This window comes from Malus sylvestris, chromosome 15, assembly GCF_916048215.2.
Source record: "Malus sylvestris chromosome 15, drMalSylv7.2, whole genome shotgun sequence".
Classification (NCBI taxonomy): domain Eukaryota; kingdom Viridiplantae; phylum Streptophyta; class Magnoliopsida; order Rosales; family Rosaceae; genus Malus; species Malus sylvestris.
Window position 1 is genome coordinate 2,384,332 of NC_062274.1, and position 22,380 is coordinate 2,406,711.

General features: G+C 36.7%; 2 protein-coding genes across 2 annotated transcripts; both read left to right on the forward strand.

Annotated features, from left to right (window-relative positions):
• The first annotated feature begins 1,088 nt into the window (after window positions 1-1,088).
• LOC126601465 (ethylene-responsive transcription factor ERF003-like) lies at window positions 1,089-2,175 on the forward strand. The gene is made up of 2 exons (XM_050268176.1): window positions 1,089-1,281; window positions 1,376-2,175. The coding sequence occupies exons 1-2, from the start codon at window positions 1,199-1,201 to the stop codon at window positions 1,830-1,832; spliced, it is 540 nt and encodes a 179-aa protein (XP_050124133.1). The 5' UTR covers window positions 1,089-1,198; the 3' UTR covers window positions 1,833-2,175.
• Window positions 2,176-19,456: 17,281 nt separating this feature from the next.
• On the forward strand, window positions 19,457-21,080 carry LOC126605756 (uncharacterized). The gene has a single exon (XM_050273192.1). It carries the CDS (start codon window positions 19,683-19,685, stop codon window positions 20,715-20,717), a length of 1,035 nt encoding a protein of 344 aa, XP_050129149.1. The 5' UTR covers window positions 19,457-19,682; the 3' UTR covers window positions 20,718-21,080.
• The last annotated feature ends 1,300 nt before the right edge of the window (window positions 21,081-22,380 follow it).

A 22,380-nucleotide genomic window follows, 5' to 3' on the forward strand; every position in this document is an offset into this window, starting at 1 on the left:
AGTTACAGCAGCTTATGCCCTGCATCTGAGTGTGGAGAATCCAGGTTTTACAAATTGGGGCATGGCAATCCGAAACACACCAACACATTGGTTTTTGTCTGCTCCCGTTTTCCAATGCCTCCAATTTTTGTTTACTTCAAAATTGAAGATGCAGAACAGTACAATCAATATGACAAATATCAAGTTGGTTTCTTCTCTAACTGCAAATTGATCCTTAAAATAAGGCCGAAGCTTTGTTTACTTGAAAATTGAGATTGTTACATGTTCGTTGTCGTTAGTTTTGAGTTATATATTCACAACTTCACACCTTTCACAACAAGTTATTCACGTGTTAGATTCAACAATTAGTGATTTTCTATCACGCGTGTAGAATTAACGCTCATATTCAGCTATAGGTAATTATGTCAGTTCATGACGCTTTAATCAATGTGTCTCATATTAGGGCTTCACCCAATCATATTCTGGTAGCAGTATTTTTACTGTCTACCCTCCAAAAAACAGAGCATGCAAACCTATCAGTTTTGATCATTGCCTATAAGCAATCAGTCGCAAGTTTTTGCAACTTGATATTATCAAAACATACATCAAACTGAAACTCCAAGATTCCTTAAAAAAATTATTAATACAATAATGAATATTATAAAGTTCATAACCATAAAAAAAGGAGTTGCCACTCTTACTATACTCTCTAATTATTTGCATACATGTAAAAACTTATATGATTTATTTTGTCTTTTTGTTTCCTGCTTAAGACCAAACTCACATGTAGAATCTGTGGGGGACTTTGACATTAGATTTGGTTGAAGAATAGAAGGTCCATGAAAAGCAACAGAATTATAATCTAATCCTCCAATTTACAAAACTACAACCATGTGAATTGAATTTGGTCCGGTTTGAAACTTTCCCCTCAGATTTTTGTTGAAAAAAAATATCACATCAGTTTGCAGCAAAAGTTTGAAGCCAACTAGTAAATAATAAGATACAGGGAAAAAGAACCCAAGAGTCCAAATTCTTGTGGGACCCCAAGTCCTTAGAGAAAAACAAAAGTGAGAGGGAGAGAGCCTCCAAATTGTCCTTATATCTGTCAGACAAACCCAACTGCAAAATCCCCTCTCTCCCCTCAAACTTTCACTTGGCATTTCTTCTCTGAGGCATTTTCACAAACACTTTCTAAAAGAAACGTTTCTTTTGCACGGCTATGGCGAGACCGCAACAGCGATATCGAGGCGTCCGACAAAGGCATTGGGGCTCTTGGGTCTCCGAGATCCGCCACCCTTTATTGTAAGTCCACGCTTTAAAACATGACAGTTTTTTACGTTCGCGTTTCTGGATTGTGACTTGGAAACTAAAAGAAAGGTTTCTCTTTTTTGTGCAGGAAGACTAGAATTTGGCTGGGAACATTCGAAACGGCGGAAGACGCGGCGAGAGCTTACGACGAAGCGGCGAGGCTCATGTGCGGGCCGAGGGCAAGAACAAACTTCCCTTATAACCCAAATGCGTCTCAGTCCTCGGCCTCCAAACTTCTCTCGGCAACTTTGACAGCAAAACTGCACAGATGTTACATGGCTTCACTCCAAATGACCAAAACTTCACTACAAGAGCCAAAAAAGCCGAAAACTTTAGTGTCATCGGGCGCGAAAATGCCAGAGATGATCAGACCGGAAATTCAGCAAGGAGCAGAGGAAAATTGGGTTGTGAGGGAAGTTAAAGTAGAGAGCAGCAGCCAGCAGTTCAAGCCACTTGAAGATGATCACATTGAGCAGATGATTGAGGAGTTACTGCATTACGGGTCCATTGAGTTATGCTCTGTTGTGCCACCACAACCTACCTAAAGTGTACTTCTTTACTTGCCCGCCCCCTCCCTGGCTGTGGTTTTGCTGGATAGTAGACAAGAACAGTGAAAATCTCTTTAGTCCATTCATGCACGTTACTGATTAGAACCATTCCAAAAACTCCGACCGGACGCCCTATATTTATTTCTCTGCCGATGCAAACTCATGCAGCAGATTTAACCCAATTTTCTCAAACTTGCTAGAAATTGAAGTCCTCAGCTGCATCATTAGATTTAGAACCCCATTAGGACTACCTTCTAAGTAAACCATCTGATGATGCTATTTGTACATTATTGTTATTATTAATTCTATGCTTAATTATCCATGGTTTTAATTGTTTCCAGTTCATCGTCTCCGCAGTAAGCGCAAGTGATTTGAATTTCTTCTGAAAGTTGCAGAACCGATGTTGTTAGCCACTCATTTTATTTGGAAGTACATGGAAAATTCGAAGATCGTATAAAAGTGAATGCAGTAAATTCAACTAATTAGTTTGCCCTGTACTGCTGTACATACAAATATCAGTTTCCATGTCCGGACGAGGGGAGAAAACGAGAGCACTGTCTGTTTTCTTGTGCACCTTTTATCTTTCCAAGAAAGCAAATAATAAAATTGCTCGGTGCCGTGGCTAGTGCGCGCACGGTACTGTAATCTCATCAGAAAAGTTATCACTCTGATCAGGTGAAAAGTAATTGTTTTAAATTAGGGCCTTCCAGACAACGCATGGTTTTCTGGCTTTTTATCTTCAAATTTAAGAAGCAAAATAATTAAAGTAGTTCTGACTTATGAACACTAGCGAAACCAACTTATGAGCAGGCTTTTTGTTGGGAATTTGCCGATTTATTCAGAAAAAAATGGACACACTTTCTCGTACCTTGCTATTTGAATCAACTAACAAACAATTTGGAGTATAATATATATATGATGAGCCCCTCACAAGAAGAGAGACTTCCCTGCACATCGGGATATTATTCGAGAAGACACAATAACATCTTACGAAGGTAAGAAAATTGTTCCCTTAAATTGGGATGTGTAAAATATTATTATAAAATAAAAACAAAACCTTGTTTGAATAAACAAAAATAGTAAACAAGGTTTTGTTTTTTTTTTTTGTTTTTTGCAGTTCTTAATCCAACCCTAATTAGAGTGCTTATAAAATATGTTCATCTTAATTATACCTGCTGCTGGATTCAACCAAAAAGGCAATCCCAACTTTTTTGTTTAATTTATGCAACCAATTGCATGTGTGTTGTCCCATCTCTATCAGTGAAAACTTCATGATTGTTCACCTGTTTGGGAATTGATTTTGCTCCCCACAATCATCAAAAACTAAAGTTGTTTACTCTAATTATTTTGTTTTTACCTTTTGATCAATGTGCTTAAATTATGACCAAAGTTAGTGAGCTCACCATCATCAATTGTTTGAAACTTGAGAACTCTCCTGGGGACCATGATCAATTTCCACCTGATCTGAAACTACTTTCCCTTCCTCAAATTCCCCATGCAACGAGAATGCAATTGTTTGGATATTTTAATAAGAAAATTAATTAAAAGGATTTGAAAATTTTGAGTTTTAACGATCAGAACAAAATAAAAGGTAAAGTGAATAATACAGGATTGACTTTTTAGTGTGGTTTTTCGTTAAAGTATTGTTAAAATTTCATATTTTAATTCACTAGTGAGTGACAACATGATTGATTTGGAATATTATAACCACAGTACCAACGTTAATTCGTTATAAGTAAATTTTTCTTGTCGTATAGAGCATATATGTTGCAAAATTACCAGTTGAAACGAGACCGATCGAATCATTAGTTTTATAGGAAAATCCCCATTTAGACAACAAGCACTTCTTTTACTGAAGATTGATCGGACAACCTGATTAGTATTGAAATGGATGGGTTTTGGCTCTTACTTTTCCACCATTTTTTTGCACATTCCAGAGCATTATCGAGGTAAAACGTAGAAAACTATGAATAATTTAAGCAGTAATTCTTCTGCTCTTTGCATCATAAAATCAACTCATTAGGGTTTCTCGGTAAAAACATGCAACGTTACGGAATTTGGGTGACCACAATGATCAACTTGCATTTTGAGGGAAGGGATCTTCTCCGGATCTTTTTTACCAAATTCATCAAGTTCGGAAATTCAGATCATTAAAATTTGATCTAACGGTTAAATTTAGTATAATTTTTAAAATAAATCTCTGTTTATAATTGTTGAATCAAATTTCATTAGTCCAAATCTTCAAACTTGAAGAATTTAGTGAAACCTTCCGCATCTTGGAGAACAGAACAGAGGCATTCCCTTGAATTTCACACCAGAGGAGAGAGAGAGAGAGAGGAGTCAAAGGAGAGATCTTGATCAGAAGAAAAAGCAGTCAAACAAATGATGGTGTATCCAATCATGGTGGTGTATAGAGAATCTCATGGAGGAGGAAGAGACAATCATATTTGGTGCTCAATCTTTTCATTACCCAACAACAAAATTTACATTTAATTGTTTATTTCAAATTTTTCTCTAATTAATGGGAATTATCATTTGTTTTGGCCTTTAAGGTGTCTTGGATCAAGTGCAAAGAATGCAAAAATCCAAAACGCAAATTGCTTTGTATTAGGGGAGTAGGGAGTGAGAAAAGTCTCTGAAGTGAAAGGTTTGGTGGGTGTCCTACTCTCCCTGCAATGCCAAAATACGTTGAACCTGTTTACGAGCACATAATTCACAATAACTCTACTATCGTGTTTAATCATCACGTAGTATAATCATTTCATTCTTATCAAAACATATTAATCTGCTATTAATTTTAAAATATTAACTCGTTGTTATATCAAGTGGTAATGAACTCGTTGTTGATCTATATTATAAAATATGAATTGAATATACTGCATGATTGTCTTTTAGTATCACACAATAATTTTCATAACGTAGTAGCGTCAAATCCAACAAACACAAACTGAATTTGATATTTTCTATGTCTCATACTTCATTTGTTCTTGTTTCCCCCATCCAATAATCACATGGTTGGGGCATGTGCAGCAGAGCGTGTTTACACAAGTTGTTGAGATATCCACATGGTCCTAATCACAATTACTCTTTAAACTAATCCGAGGAGACAATAATGTGGCATGATAATCTATGAGAAAAGCAGTACTAATCATCTATGTTAATTAGTTAATTAGTCATCAGTCACGTAATTTTCAGTTGGGTAGGGGATGGGCCAGGCAGTAGTTTCACCAAATTAGGACATCATCTAGCAGCTTTGAGAGTGCTTAAGAAGAAGGGCCTAGACTGGATACTTCACATGTGGAGGTTCATAAACTATAATTTACCTAATTTGTCAAGTCTCACTGTGCCTTGATGGAAATGTAATTCTGTCTTCTATAGGAAGAAGGATCCGGAGAAATCACACGAGATCAAGTGGAAATCCGTGACTTAATAGAATGCAGATGTGGGACTAGCTGATCTACCCTGAAATGCTTCGAGGCATATCAGTTGACTAAATATCTAAAAGTAAAGTATTGTTGACAGTACTACGGTCTATTGATATTCTTTTTTGTTAAAAGTAAAAAGTCTTAGGTCCGATTCTCATCAACGACGAATTTGAACCATATTATTACTGGCTCATTGTGAGATTTAGCCTATTTCCCACCATTTTATAATAGATAATATCGTTTTTAAAAAAAAATAAAAATAAAGCATTGTTGTTCTGATATCCTCATATTTTATTTATTCATCTTTTTGGCTGCTTATTTTTTGTCACTAGATGTTGGGCCGTTAGTTTGGTAATAATCTCTTGGGTGCGTAATATTTTACAAAAATTTCTCTAATGCACATACTTCTTACGCATGTAAATAAAGACCGTTAGATTAACATGGATGAATGAGATTGTCACTTTAAGTTAAGTCGCCACCGGGTTAACCAAACCCAAATCACAAAACCCGTTAGGTCTCTAATCGACCCGGCCAAAGGGTTATAAGGCTAAAAATAATTTAAAATGACACGAAAATCATCTCCAACCTAGGGCTAGGCTAAAGGGCTTGTGGGCCCCGTTGGGCCCAAACCCTTAAACCAGGCCAATGGCCTGGCCATTTCCAGCCAGCCATTCAGCCCAATCTTCCATCGCCAGAATGTCAAGCTTGACATTTTGCCAACCTTTTAGCTCAGCCCATTTGAATGCTAACGGCTGCCATTCCTACAACATTCAAAGCTGAAGATAAAAAAGCACCACGTAGATAAGAATTATATCTCAAATTTGCACAACCAATTACATCTCAACACATGTCACTCGAAATCTTATCCGAAAAATTATTAAGATTACATAAAGATAAGAAATCTAGAGTGTTACTCACTTTAGTGACACGTGTCACTCGAAATCCTATCCGAAAAATTATTGAGATTACATAAAGATAAGAAATATTGAGAGTTACTCACGTTAGCGACGCATGTTACTTGAAATCTTATCCAAAAAATTATTGAGATTATGTAAAGATAAGAAATCCGGAGTCTATTCATTTGGCGACAAGTGGCACTCAAAATATGTTCGAAAACCTTATTTTAATATGGTAGTTTAATTTAATTAACCATATTAATTTAATTAGAATAATAAATTATGTTTGGCTTATGACCTTTTGGTCCCCTCAGTTGGAGATGATTTTTTGTCAAAGGGCAATGTTTGGCCTTGGTTGAAGATGATATAAAATATGGCATAACACTGTTCGTTCAAATATAATTTCTTATAGAGCTATAGGGCTAAGAGCAACTCCACCCATGGAGCCCTCCCCCCTGGCAATCCACTATTGAATCCACCCATTTGAATAGTAACTGCCATTAATAAACAGTAATTGCCATTTGCATCTCCACCCTTAGAGCCCTCCCCTTGGCAATAGGCAATAAAATATTAGTTTTGTTTGTTTGTTTAAATAATACAAAATAAAATTATTTGTAATTTCGGATAAGATTTTTTAAATCGTTCTCGTTGCGCCACGTGTCATTTTATAAAAAAAAAATTATTTAGCGATGGATTTCGATAAGATTTTTATCCAATGTCATCGTGCCACGTGTCGTTATCTTTTGAGAATCTTTGACGATAGATTTCGATCAGATTTTAACTCGTTCAAAATTGCAACACGTGTCATTATCCGAAAAGATAATTATTAGAGATCGATTTCGATAAGATTTTTATCCAATACGATCGTGCCACGTGTCATTATCTTTTCAGAATCTTTGAGGATAGATTTCGATCAGATTTTTAACAAATGACGACATGCCACGTGGCCTTATCTACAATCCAATCCTTTCTGAATCGTCTATATAATCCACCATCCATCCTTACAATCTCACACCAATTTTCTCATCATCTCTATCTCATTATTCATAATTTATGCTTCTTCTTCACCATCCATCATTACAATATCTTATTCTTCATCAAGGATGATGTGGGAAATCGTTCAGCAAGAGGAAGAATTGTTTAACCAATCTGAAGGAATGTTCAACCTTCAGATAGCCAAAAATGAGATGGAAGAGGATGAGGAGCGTAGAAGGAGAGATGACGAAACAAGAATGGCCAGAGCCTCACATTCCCGTCGAGTCATCCAGACTGTTGCTTAGATATGCAAGCCCAACCGTTCAAGAAACCTTGATAGAAGCAGGCAACGACGGGGTGAAGAGCTGTTGGACGATTACTTTGTCCATAACAGTACATTTCCTAATACGTACTTCAGACGCCGTTTTAGAATGGAACGACATTTGTTCAACAGAATCATGACTGATGTTTGCAACCATGATTCTTACTTTGTGCAAAAGAAGGATGTTTGTGGTGTTATGGGTCTCCTGCCTGAGCAAAAAATCACTGATGCGTTGCAGATGCTTGCGTATAGAGCATTTGCAGACCAAGTGGATGAGATAACGAGGATGGGGAAATCAACCATTCTTGAGGCCCTAATGAGGTTTTGTGGAGCAGTCGAATCTTTTTACACCGCAAAGTACCTCCGAAAACCTACTCTCATGGACTTGCAAAGGCTTCTGAAGAATGGCGAGATGTGAGGTTTTCCTGGGATGATAGGAATCATCGATTGTATGCATTGGACGTGGAAAATTGTCCAAGTGCATGGCAAGGCGCATATGGGGACAGAAAAGGAGCAAAATCTATCATTTTGGAGGCAGTGGCATCTTTTGATACATGGATATGGCACGCCTTTTTTGGGGTTCCAGGGGCTCAAAATGATCTCAATGTCCTTGCCCAATCCCCAGTGTTCAACGACGTCCTGCAAGGAAATGCACCAAAAGTCACGTACGTCGTCAACGGACTTAGGTATGACGGGCCATACTACCTAGCTGATGGCATTTACCCACGGTGGGAAACATTTGTCAAAACAGTGCCACGTCCGCAAAGTGCAAAGGAAAAACACTTTGCAAGCTGTCAAGAGGGGTGCAGGAATGATGTGGAGCGTTGTTTTGGTATCCTTCAAGCTCGTTGGGTGATCGTCAGGGGTGCTGCCAGAATGTTCGATGTAGAGTCACTTCGATCCATCATGATGATGTGCGTCATTCTTCACAATATGATTGTGGAAGATGAGTTCGATTATGATGCGGTTGATGAATATGAGCCAGAGCCAGACACGATGATCAATTCAAGAACACGGATATATTGTGCGCATGATGCCAGCGAAGAACCCGTGCAACACGAGCCATTAGAAATGGATGGACGTTACAATGAAATGGTCATTCAACGATATACTACACTTCAAAGGTCATCTATGCACAATGATCGGCAAATTGACTTGATAGAGCACCAGTGGGCATTGAAACAAGCTGAAGATACTTAAGGTTATTTAGTATGTTTGTTTGTATTTGGTGTGTTTATGTAATTTTATTTGGTGTGTTTTTTGCAGTGTGTTTTTTATTATTTCGTATGTTTATGTAATTTTATTTGGTGTGAATTATTTGGTATGTTTATGTAATTTTATTTGGTGTGTTTATGTAATTCCAATTGGTGAGTTTTTTAGTTTTATTTGATGTGTTTTATAATTTCATTATACGTGAACAATTTGATGAATAAAGATTCTATTATTAGTATAAATATATTATGAAATTAAATACATGTACTCTCACTTTAAATAAAGTACTAACTTCAATAAAATGGAAACAACATAAATAATAAATTACAACCCAAAGTGATTGGAAAACTATGGGCTCCGATTACAAAAGTACCCTATTCATCACCACTTAACCAATCTGTGGTGCTAGGATCATCTTGTCTTGTTGTGCTAGGACCATTTTGTCTTGATCTCGCTTCTCTTGCACGCCTCATTTGCACCACATCTGCTTTCTCCGACTGCCAAAAATATTTAGAATTTGGAGACATCCCTTCTAAATGCGTGTTCATAATGTCACGATCTCGTTGTGCAATTCTTTCTTCTCTAAGCAACTCCCTTTCTTGCCTAAGTAGCTCTTTTTCCCTCTGTTCAGCTTGAAATGCTTGTTGAATAACTGCAACTTTTGCCTCATCTCTAGCCTTTTCAGCCTCATATTTCGCCAATTCCCGTGCCAACGTCAATTCACCTTGACGAGCAAGTTCTTGTATGTACTTTCCATAATCATTCTTAGAAGCACTCATTTTCCTCTTTGAAGCCTTCTTACCTAGAGGCCTAATTGGATAACGGGTCGACCCCGACGCTTGTTCAGGAATGGGCGTTTCAGACACTTCTTCTCCATCTTCTTCATCAACATGGAAGCCATGATCGGGTGTAGAGTGTGGAGGGGTGCTGTGTACAAAGGTGCTGTGTAGAGGGGTGTTGTTCATGCATACTTCTAGACCAACAGGCACAACTTTGCATTTAGGACAATCTTTAACAATATTCCAACATTCCCACCAGTGGAATGATTTGTTTCTTGATTTGATTTTGGCAGCATACCATGCTTGTGCTTGAAGTTGCTACAATTGAATAATAATGAAATTATTAGGTAACAAATAAATAATACAAACAAATGAATAATAATGAAATTATGAGGTAACAAATAAATAATACAAACAAATAATAATAATGAAATTATTATTAGGTAAAAAATAAATAATACAAACAAATAATAATAATGAAATTATTAGGTAACAAATAAATAATACAAACAAATAATAATAATGAAATTATTAGGTAACAAATAAATAATACAAACAAATAATACTAATGAAATTATTAGGTAACAAATAAATAATACAAACAAATAATAATAATGAAATTAGATCACAAATAAATAATACAAACAAATAATAATAATGAAATTAGGTAACAAATAAATAATACAAACAAATAATTATAATCAAATTAGGTAACAAAATAATAATACAAACAAATAATTATAATATATTCTTACCTCATCCGCATAATTTGCCCCACTTCGAACATTACTACTAGCTTGTGTCAAGGCATCTCTCCACGTACTAAATGAATGGCAAAGTATTTTTTAACGACTGGACATCGATTCTTTGGTTCTTTTCCCACCTATTTGCTCAAGAAATTTTGTATGAATTAAACTCCACATTTCTCGCAACTGCATCTCATTACCCGTAAGGGAATTATGAGTAACTTCAACCCAGCTAGTGCACAACGCAACATCTTCAAGAAGCGACCAATTCGTACCTGCATCAGTAGTCATTTTGTGGAAAAAAATTGGATTGAAACTTTGAGAGAAAGATAGGAATTTGATTGAAAGTAGTTGAAAAAATATGAAATTGTGGTGTAAGGTAGATGGAGAAGAAGTGGTATTTATAGAAAAGTAAAAACAATTTTTTACAATTTTTTTTCAGATTTTTTGACAATTTTTTTGGATTTTTTACAATATTTTTTTAAATTTTTATTCAAATAATTAATCTCTGCCGTTGGATTTTAAAAAAATTGAATTCCAACACTCCAGATTGTGCCATGTGTCACAACGGTAACTTTTCTTATGCAAATCGGACGGTTCTTATTAAAGAACCGTTGGGATCGAACGGACCGTGGGAAGCCACGTGGCTTCCCAACGGTAACTGGGATGTCTGAGCGTGCGGGCCCTCCCCCCTGAAATCCTATCGGGCGAGCGCCCCCACTCGCGAGTGAGGGGCAGGCGCCTGACACAAAAAAAATTAAAAAAAAACCCGGACCCAGCCCTTGCGTCAACGTGACGTCACAAGGCTCGGGGACCAGGCCTGTCAATTTTCCACGGGCCTGCAACTCAGGCTCCCACCCTTACCCAGGCCCTTCACCGCTGGACCTCATCCCACCGGCCCTCGGGCCCTTTCCTGAAGCCTATCCCCCGAGCAACAAGGATGGCTAGAGTTGCTCTAAAGGGAGCCCTTTGGCCCTCATTCAGTTGGAGATGACCTTAGTTCTCTATCCTCCCCCTCTGGCGTCTATCCCTCATCCCTTCCTCTATGGCATCTGCCATCGCCAACTACCCTTTCAGTTTCCGACACATCGCAATTGAATCAAACGATATATCTTCAACCAAATAAACCTTATAATAATGACGATCATAGGAAGAAAAAAAATCAAAAGAAATAGGCGTGGAAATGGCTCGGACTCAGAAAACTACAGTCAAACTCTCTCTCGTAAGAACCTCCCAAAATCCTAGCCTTCGTCGCCGACTCCTTCCTCTGGTTGGAGTTGGCCGGCTTTCCCTTGCTGCTCCCCTCTTTTCTTCTCCTCTCTAGCCCGTTACCCATGCCCTCAAGTCTTCCTCCTTCCCCCTCCGCCCTTTTCCCTTTTGCTGCAACCCAACCCACTACACACACCCACAAGTCATCCCACTTCCCCTGTCACGCTTTCCCTCCTCTGTTCTTTTTTTGTGGTGCTTTATTTTTTTTTCTCCTTTTGGCTTTCTTTGAGGTTTGTCTCAATTTCCTGAGCTTGTCTCAGACTTGAAATTGTAAGCCACCTCTCTTGCTCCGATGCTTCATTCCGTCGTGAGTCCATAACTAACAACCACTGCTTCTCGGCCCCGGGTGCTTCTCCTCGGAGATGTGCTTGGGTTTTGGGTGGTTGTTAAAGTGTTTTTTGCACTATTTGGTAGGATTATGAGACTCACTGCGCTGGTGGCTCGCTCACCCCCATTTTCCGTTGATCCAGTTGCTGCTTTTGGTTCGATTTTTGGTGGTGGTGGTTTTCTGATTGAGGTGCGTCAAATTTGGTGGTGGATGCTAGTTTCCTCTTTATGTTTAGGGTTTCTTCTGTTTTTCAACTATGCTTTTTGGGCTTTGTATTGTATTGACTTTTTCCTGCTAGGTTTGTATTTTGGTTGTGGGATGCCTTTTGGGCTCTCTTTTCCTTGTACTAATATTTTTGTTTAATGGAAAAATAACTTAGTTTGTCCAAAAAAAAATAACAGGTTTCCCTTTTTACAAATTAATTCCCAATTTAAATCCTTCAAGGCCTTTTATCAAAGGGTGTGCAAATAGTTATCTTGTTTTTTTTTATTAATTAAAAATACAAGAGAGTGGCTGATCGTTTTGCTTAAGAGAGACTGGTTCGGTCATAAAGATCCGGTTGTTAACGTCGACCGTTCAGATTGATCTTAACAGTTAAGAAATAATTGTGCACATAAAACTTGTGTACTAGAGAAGCTCCCATGCACCGGTTGCGTTCATACTAGGGATGACAATTCTAAAGGTTAAACTCGATAATCATGAATAACCGACCGAATAAAACGGATTTGAATATGGAAGTTTGGGTATATTTTGGATATGGGAAAAAATCGTTTATATTATTCGGTTATAGTTTTGTATATGGTTATAGGAGACTTCAAACCGTGTTCATAACCGAATAATAAATAATATAATAGTATAATATATATATATAGTGGTGTAAACCACCACAGAGAGGGACACAAAGAGGGAGGGAGGAAGAAGAGGCGAAATGGTGGCGTAATTCAATTCCACTCTCTCTCTCGCTGTCTCTGGTTTTTGGATAGGGTGGATCTCTTCGACACCTACCTCAATGCACCAAACAAAACTTTGGTAATTTTATTAACTTTAGTTTTAATTTTCTTTCAGATTTTATGTTTTTTTCAAATTTATTTTTATTTTTTATATTAGTTAAAATCTACATAGGTATCCAAGTCATTTAATGAATAAATAAGAACCCTTAGATGTTATAAAATCTGAAGGCTACAAAGAAGTTTAGGAATATTTGTAAAAATATTTGTCTCTTGATCCTATCATTCATATATATATATATATATATATATATATATATATATATATATATATATATATCTATTATTCACCGAATACATTACCTTCAGAATACAAAAGTTACATTTTAAGGGAAAGTAAACTTTTGAATCAAAATCAATGCGAACTCAATAGTGCTTATAGGAGATATCAAAAGCAAGCCAATATCATCAGTGTTTTATTTTTTATACTCAACAAGATCCATTAATTGAATCATTTTATATATCAAATGTTTAATGACGAAATTAATATCTATTAACTTGTATTGTCTCAATTGGACGAATATGTTTTTTTTGGTATTGAGGAGGAAGGATATAACCGTTAACAGATGGAGAATCCGTTACCCAGTGGGTACGGTTATGGATAATACCTGATGGTTATTTTGCGGTTATAGATATGGTTAATTTTCGCGGTTACGAAGATAGATATAGCATTTCCGTCCTCAAACCGAACCGTTGTCATCCCTAGATCATACTAACTCACATGCACCAAATTCTATCAGAACTCTTAAGTTAAACGAGTTTAGGTGAGAGTAGTACTAGAATGGGTGAAGTCATCGTGTTGCATCCTCCCACCTATTTGTTTTTCCTAAAAAAGCAAAAACAAAAGAGAAGCACCCGGCTTTTTTCAGCCTACATAAGTTGGGCCAAAAGAGGTTAAGCCTAACTTGATTTTGAACAATGGGCTTCTAAGTAGCCCCATCAAATATATTAAGAGGCCCAATAAACTCATGTTTGTGGTTCCTAACGTCACTGCCTACACGTAAATGAGGCCTGTTTTAAACATTTTAAAATGAAAGTACTTTCACTCCTTAGGAAGCACTTTTAACTATTTTATGAAAAACCTGTTAATTTTTTTAATAAAAATGGAAGCATTTTTTCCGTAAATCATCTCCAAGTGATTTTATAAGGTTTTTTTATATTAGCATCCCACAAAATGTTGAATGCATCATAATTAAAATTTAATATTAAATGATTTATTTACCCTACTATGCAATGACAATTTTGACCTTATTAGGTTAAAAAAAATATATTCTAAATACACCTCAAATCACTTTTAACGTATTATTTATCTTCTTAAACTATCAAAATCCCTCCGACCCTCCATTGTTGAACAAAACCATAAACAATGAAACTACAAACATGTTGATTGAGAAAAATTATTTTTGACAAATGAAACACGAAATCGATGTTTTGGAAGCTTCACATGAGGTAAGACTTCATATTTTTTTATTGTTTTAGTGATTTTGACGACATTGATAATTATTTAATCTTGTTTTTGCTACGTTATTCAAGCTTCTATATTCGTATTCATCTTCTAGGGATCATAGGGATTACATAAAGAATTAAATACCTAAAATTACCACCAAATATTAAAAACATACGACATGAGTTTTAATGGTGGAATTGAAAACAACCCACATATTCTTTAAATCCCAGGCAACATTTTTTGTCAAAATTCCATTCGGCATTTATTGTCCAAATTAAAAGCTTTATAAGATTTGAGAAATGTGGGTTGTATAGAAAATATGGGGTGCATGTAGAAAATGTAAGGTGTATATTGAGAATGTGAGATGTGAGGGTATTATGAGGAAGTATGTAGGGTGTATTAAGATAATTTTTCATTGAAAAAGTAAATATGGAGTGTATTAAGTATGTGTGGCTTATTCAATAATTTGTGGGGTGTTAATATAATAAACCTTTTATAATCCGTACTCACGTTTATCATTTGCTAGTGATTTTATAATCCAAGTACTTTTAAACTGTACTATGAAATATTGTTGGAAGGGTTTTGGAAGGGTTTTTATTAATTAGAGTTTATGGCTTGTTGGGAAATAATTTTAAAATGAGTGAAAGTGAGTTTGGTTTAGATGAAGTACCCATTACGTGTTACTTGCAAAAAACACTTTTAGCGTTTTTTTTTTAAGATTCACTTGCATTTTTACTTTGGATTGATTCTAAAAACACTTTCATCAAAAGCACTTTTAATCATTTTAAAAAAACTTCCAAATTTAAAACGTTTTTAATGATTTCAAAAGTAGTTCCGATCATACCAAATGTTTTGTCATTTTGTTAAGTTTGAAGTAGTCTCTACTCAGTTGTTGCAAATATGAATTCATTAAACTTGAGGGTCACCCACTATGGAAAAGTACCTAACGTTGACAATCTAAATTTTATAAAAAACCAAAATCCAAAACATTAAAAATATTTAAAATGGGTGATTAAAATAGGGGCCGAATCCAAAGGGAAAGTATAACTTAACTCTGTTTTTTAAGTGCAGAAGTTGAAGTGTTGGATTGGATTAGCTGCTCTTAATTTAAGATTTAGGGCTTAGTTTGGTGGTAAGCGTGCTGAATCCAGATTCATATACTCACAGAAAATAAAGACCGCAAAATTAGGTGTGGACTGCGCTGTAGAGTATGCTTAAAGTTTAGGGAATATTTGCACATGGTGGGGGTTGGGTTCCTCTGTTTTTTGACTTGATGAGTGTTAGGTTAACCTCTACACTCCTGTAATCTTTCATCGCCTAGGGCATATTCTAGTTCAAAAATTAAAAATTTCAGAAACAGTGTACCGGATCACTACTAATCAGTACTGATATTACCTCTAAGTTAACTAAGTGTTAAACTTTAAAAGCGGTCTAGCAACACACTTTTAATTAACAACCGAATTTTCCAAACTTAATCATTTTCACATACAAGTGAATGTAAGGTTGTATACAATAGACTAAAAATAAGAACATTGAATGAAAGATTGAGATCCACTTTAGATTTTTGTGTTTGGATTCCGTGAATCGAGAGATCTGGACCACTCAATTTCAATCCTATGACCTTCAATAGTCCATCACAACCCACTTTACAAAAACCTAAAAACTTGAACTGTCTGGATTTCTCGATCCACGATTCCGAACATTCTCGTTCCTTGAATGAGCCTTTTTGTGCAGGAAATTGCAAGAAAAATAGTGGTTAGAAGTACTTTCATTGGACCCTAGTCACTCCGGACTGAGTCAGCTCCTTGAAGTCCCCTCAAAATTGGTTAACCTACTGTGCCCTTGTCTTTAGCATTTACTTTGACTAGTTTTCTTAAAACCAATATGAAGACTCCAAAATGCTACACTTCGGTGTAAGTTCAAGTCAAAATCAATATAGTCAATGCAATTGAACTTGATTTGCATTTACTGCTATTTTGTATAGATATAAGAAAATTCAATAACATACTATAAATATTATACGGCGACACTAAGTATACAATAAGTAGTAATGTATCATAATATAGCGTCATTTTATCAAATGTCTAGCATTCTTTTTTTTAAATCTTGATTAAGAGTCTGTCACACGCTCCATTCGAGCATCTTCCCTTGGCCCAACATTTTCATATGCCTCAATTTCTTGGAAATTTCACAAAAAAAATCATCAGAAAAACCTCACAATCACATTAATTTGTGGTCTGACTGATTTGTAACGATAAAGTACAATTAAAAGGAACGGTCGAGTACCTAAAGGACCAGCTGGCAATTTTAAAGCAGAAGACCAAGGAAGGAGACAAAATAAAGGATGACATTTGCCAAGCACAAAATGCTTTGGATTTCTATGGTTGTTTGATGACAAAAGCAAAATAAATGGGTCATCGCTGTCTGATACGCTTACGGAGTTTTGAATAGTCCGAACTACTAGAAAACACCTAATAGTTCAGATGTATGTTTATAAGATTTTTTTGGTCAACAAAAAGAGAGGATGCAATACGAGCACTTCTTAAAAGGTCATCTATCTTAATACGGTTCTTGTTCAAATTCACTTAATATCAAAGTTCTAATAAGATTTGATATAAGTAAGTTGGTATGATCGCATCTCCCATTAGAATAGCTAATAAGCAAAAATAATTTCTCAACTCAGTCATGACTATTCATTTTCTGTGCTACGATATAATGTTATGCTTCTTATTTGTCAAAAATTTAGATTTAACTTCTGTAAATGACGAGTTCTTCTCTCCTTAGTATAAAAATATTGATGTTCTCAAGAAAAAAAACTTCTGTAAATTTTGCGTTCGATTCTTCTTAGTGTAAAAATACTTCTGTAAACTTTTGTGGCTGCCGTGATTTGCCGTGCAACTTGGATTGGATTGGCGTGCTGTTTATTAAATTACACATGCCATGTTTCAATCCAAAAATACACTTATTTAGGGTTGGCTATCTTATCTCAGCCCCTATATGGATGTCCCCACTATTCTGTAGTCAATAGGATCAAGTTATTTGTAGTGAAACTTTTTACAAAAACATTATTTTTTGTACTTCGGTTCTAACAGGTCTCAACGTTGATCATATACGATGTAAGTAGTGACGGAATTAAGATTGCATGTGTGGGAGAGTCTCTTACATATATAAGTAATTTGAAAGTGTAAAAGGAGAGATTTGATTAATTTGCATAAAATTGAAAAACTTCAAATTCAGCAGAAATAATTTTAAACATTTCACAACACAGAAACATAAATATGAGGTAAAGGGTAAGCAATAATTTTTAAAAATATAAGTTAAAGCCAAAGAAAAGTTGATATAATAAGGAGGAGAAAATGAAGACTGCACTGCAATAAGAAGAATGGAGAGAAAATGAAACACGTTCTGAAATGGAAAAGAGTTTGGATTGAGAATACACTAGAATTTTAAGAATATTAGACTAGTATTCAACCACATCTGTTATAATAATAAGAAGAAAAAGGCAGAACAAGTCCTACTATTCTGGTCCTTTAATGGCTCCGCCATCGAATGTAAGAGTTGTTCTTACTTTGTATTTTTCTCTTATTTATACAAGAGTAAAAAATTAAATACGAGAAAAAGGCTGAGATATTGGGATTAAAGCTATGATATTTGTCCGGTTAGTCCAAGGAATATAAAGTGAAAGGAACTTGCACGAAAGTAATAGAATCATATACTATGAAAGGATTTTACCTTGTTAGTCCCATTTAAATTAAAGGAATGTTTCAAGTTCATCGATTTGCTTGTTCTTTTATAAGAGACGACACATTTACAAATATTTTACAATGTACAATCAGCTGATTCATCAACGTAAGTCACAACGTGCCACAACATAATATCAAGCTCACTATAAATATATATTATCCTCGAGATCCACTTTGATTAAATAAAAACCAAGTATCGCTCGACCAGTTAGTCATGTACAAAAAATGATAAAATACTTACAAAAATATTTTTACAATCCGCAAATGTGATTTACGATCGAGCTCATTATACACTCATACAGTCACTATATTAGTTTAAGATGAACTTTGAGACATTCTCCAATTAAGTAGTAACCGAATATTGCTAAACTTGTTGGTAACGTACAAAAATGGTTCTAAGTTATTCAATTTGGTTCTTGACGCGCTTTAGGGAGAGACTTTGGCCATTTCCAATTTTTCATTCAAATTTCAAAGGCCCCAAGAGAATGCCCTGCCTTGACTTTTACGTGTTACCATAATGTTTGAGATTTAATAATAGATAGGAAGAATTTTCAGAGTTTACCACAAATCACGTGGCGTGAGAGTTCCTTCGGCCTCTTTTCTTAGAGAAATTTTTAGTTGTGACGGGAACACAAGTAGTACATCACGTGTTTTAATAGAAATAGTGGAAAATTTTATTTTTTAAATTATTAACTTTTTAGCACACATATCCCATCATTTGTTTAGTAACACGTGATGTACCACTCCGTGTACCGATCACACTGAAAAATCTATCATTTTCTTGTCCTTTTCTTCCTCCCTGCACGTCTTCATGTTTCTCTTTTACTTCTCCTCATCCATGTAAACTAAACTTACGATTTATTTACGAATCAATCACATTTTAGCATGTGCATATAATTTTAGAGGTGTGATATCCACATACCCTTTTTTACTTCTCTCACACCTTTTTAATTTTCTGCCGTCGGATCGGATGAATTAAAAAAGATTAAATGACATAAATTAACAAGGGGTGTGAAAGAAGTAAAAATGAGTGTGTGGATGGTGTGTGGATAACACACCCACACATCCCTAATTTTAATGTATTTCATACTTTTAATTCATTACTTTACATACATTTAGCACGATGAATTTTGAATTGTTACAGTGAGACAATGTTCATAATTTAACTTAAATCTTTTCCGTCTCAAATTTTTTTTTCTATGCCAATATAAGAGGTACCAAACAGACGATAAAATGTATAAAACCATCGTATTTAGTACCCATCCACAACTTATTAAATTAAAATGTTGTGATCCATTCTATTTGTTCATGCAAAAAGAGCATGTACAATATACAAATAGAACTCTTTTTACGTGTTGGTTGAAACTTGAAAGTCCAATATTTCTCTCTTGACAGTCTCTATTATCCGTACCTTTGTCCCTCCCAATTTCATCTGTGAAGTCCGTGACACGGCGACAGACCCTTTTCTCTCACTCCTCTCTCTCTCTCTCTCTCTCTCTCCCCCTCTCTCCTCCCAATATCCCACCATAAAACCCCATACCCTTTCCACCGTCTCTCTCCAATTCTCTCTCTCTCTCTCTCTCTCTCTCTCCCTCTCCCCCGCCCTCTCTCTCCAAAAAGCACCAAAACCCTCGAAGATTCCCTTAAAACACAACCCAACACTACAATCTAACTAAGTTCCAAAACCCCACCACCCAAATGTCCCGCCACTACTCCTCCGCTTTCCCTTCTTGCTTCCGCCCCTCCACCTCCATCAACCGTCGCCTCCCACCACCGTCTCCGCCGCCTCCCATCTCCGGGCACCCCAACCTCACCACCTGCCTCTACCACACCGACCACGCCCTCTTCTCCCTCACCTGGTCCCGCTCCTTCCTCGGCCGCTCCCTCCACCTCAACCTCCTCCACCACTCCTTCGACTCGCCCCTCCCTCCGTCGCTCTCCTCCCCTTACTTCCACCTACACATCAAGCCCTTTCTCTTCTGGAAGAAGCACGGCTCCAAGAAGCTCTCCCCCAACATTCTCCTCTTCTGGGACCTCTCCAAAGCCCGGTTCAGCTCCGGACCTGAACCCCAATCCGGGTTCTACATCGCCGTCGTCGTCGACAACGAGATGACCCTCCTCGTCGGCGATTTGACCCGCGAAGCCTACTCCAAGACCCGGGCCCGAAAATCCGAGACTCCGCAAATCCCAATCTTGAAAAGAGAGCACGTCATCGCCAAGAAAATCTACACCACTAAGGCCCGGTTCGGCGGTAAATTGCGGGAGATCCGAATCGATTGCGGGTCAAACGTCGACCCGACCCGGCTCTGCTTTAGCGTCGATGGCCAGGTTGTCCTGCAGATAAAGCGGTTGAAGTGGAAATTCAGAGGGAACGAGCGAATCGAAGTCGACGGGACCCCGCTGCAGATCTCGTGGGACGTCTACAACTGGCTTTTCGAGAGCGACGGTTGCCGCGACGACGGCCACGCGGTGTTCATGTTCAGATTCGAAGAAGACGAGGAGATTAAAGAGAACAATTACCAACTGGGTCATCTGAATTCGTGGAATTTCGGGATGAGCGGGATTGAGTGGCGGAAGATGGGGAAGAGCTTGTCTTCTTCGTCGGTTTCGATGTCGTCGGCGGGGTCTTCCGGTGGAAGTTCGTCGGTAATGGAGTGGGCGAGCACGGAGGAGAGCGAGCTCAGCGGCGGTCCTGCTGGGTTTTCTTTGCTGGTTTATGCCTGGAAAAGGTGAAGTCCAGTCCAGTCCAATCCAATCAATTCAGTTAAATTCTTGAAGCTACCAGTATAGTGTGTGTGTGTTTGAGATGTTAATCCTTGGTGGGATTGGATTATATAATGATTAGCTTGTAATCTCTTACTAACCCATTTGTTTGTTGAACATAAATCGAATAAATTCCGATTTAATTGAGAAGCATAAATTACGAAATTCATAAATAATTAGAGCTAACAAATATATCTAGCTAGTTACTAATTACTATACTTGGCAAGTAAAAGAGAAACCCGGCTGGTTTCCTGTTGTTGATTTTTTGTAATTTTCGTGTTGTTTATGTAATGAAGTTTGTGAAAGATTGAAGGAAAACATCAGCATTTCCTCTCCCATCGTGTTAATAGTTCAAATTGTTATGAGCGTTTATTCGAGCTTCATTTGTTGTAAGGAAATTCCCACACAATATTTGGTACCAAGTGGTGATTGCCTTCATGATTTGGACATTGTTTTTCAAGTCGCTGTGACTTGCATTTAATTTTTTAAGAAAACTAATGGAAATGATTTGAAAACTTTGAGATTTTAACGATAACAAAATAAAAGGTAAAGTGAATAGTATCAAGTTTGACTTTGTAGTATAAAAATGTAATTTTTTGTTAAAATGAACAATATCACGGATTTTTCGTTAAAATTCTCTAATTTTTTTAGCCTTTCTGTTTTTTAGTATAGATTAGCATAAAATGTTTTTACACTAAAAAAAGCAAAGAAAATAAAAAGGTGTAAAAATAGTAGTCTATTTGAATTTTACTTTTACCAACTCATAAATAAGTTTTGAGTCACAAATTAAAAATTCTTGTTTGGTAGTTCAATTCTCATAAACAGAAAAAAAAAATAACTCAAACGCAAAACTTTATTGTCGAATCCCCCCATAGAACCTCCATCCTTCTCCCTCTCCTGGGCCAAGATTAATCAATGGCGGCGAACGGCTACGGGCAATGGTGGCGCATTGGATTAGAATCGCACCTCATTCTGTCTTTTCTCTTGGTTTTAGAGGTCGCTGGACTTCAGTTCTGAAATCGGCGACGTAACGGGCCTCCTTTGCTGTCAGCGCGAGTTTGAAGTAAGAAAGATAAAGCGGAAGCAAGGGAGAGAGAGAGAGAGAGAGAAATTGACGGGGGTGACTGGTCGGGGTTTTACAGATTCAGAGGAACGGCCAGCGAAGTGGCCGACGCGGGAGAGAAGAGAAGAGAAGAGGAGGAGAGTTTGAACTCTTTTTTATTATTATATTTTTAATACGACTGAATTTTTAAGAAGCGAATACCAAACAAATTTTTGAATTAAAAATTCAAATCCAAACATGAATTTGAAAAATAAATAAATTTTGAGTTAAATTCTTAGTACCAAATGGACCTTAGATTCAGACTTGTGGTGTGGCGTGAGCGGTGACATTTTGATTGGGGGAGTGTGGTAGAGTTGTTCATATGAAATTTTCCTAAGTTGGCGACACTGGACAAGTTGCTTGTGAGCCGGGTAATTTATTTATTACTTTTTTATTATTTTCTTGGTGGCGTTAATTAAATAATAAGCAATATCTTGGTCCTTTAGGCACAATCTGAACCGTGAAATTTGCTGACCGTCTCTTGGGTCGATAAATAAACTGGACGGTGGATTTGGGTCAGGAAAAATGATA

Excerpts from the sequence above, each read along its gene's own strand:
- LOC126605756 (XM_050273192.1), top strand. The coding sequence starts at position 19,683 with ATGTCCCGCCACTACTCCTCCGCTTTCCCTTCTTGCTTCCGCCCCTCC.
- LOC126601465 (XM_050268176.1), top strand. The coding sequence starts at position 1,199 with ATGGCGAGACCGCAACAGCGATATCGAGGCGTCCGACAAAGGCATTGG. Across the intron at positions 1,282-1,375 it reads GAGATCCGCCACCCTTTATT|GAAGACTAGAATTTGGCTGG; the intron begins GTAAGTCCACGC and ends TTTTTTGTGCAG.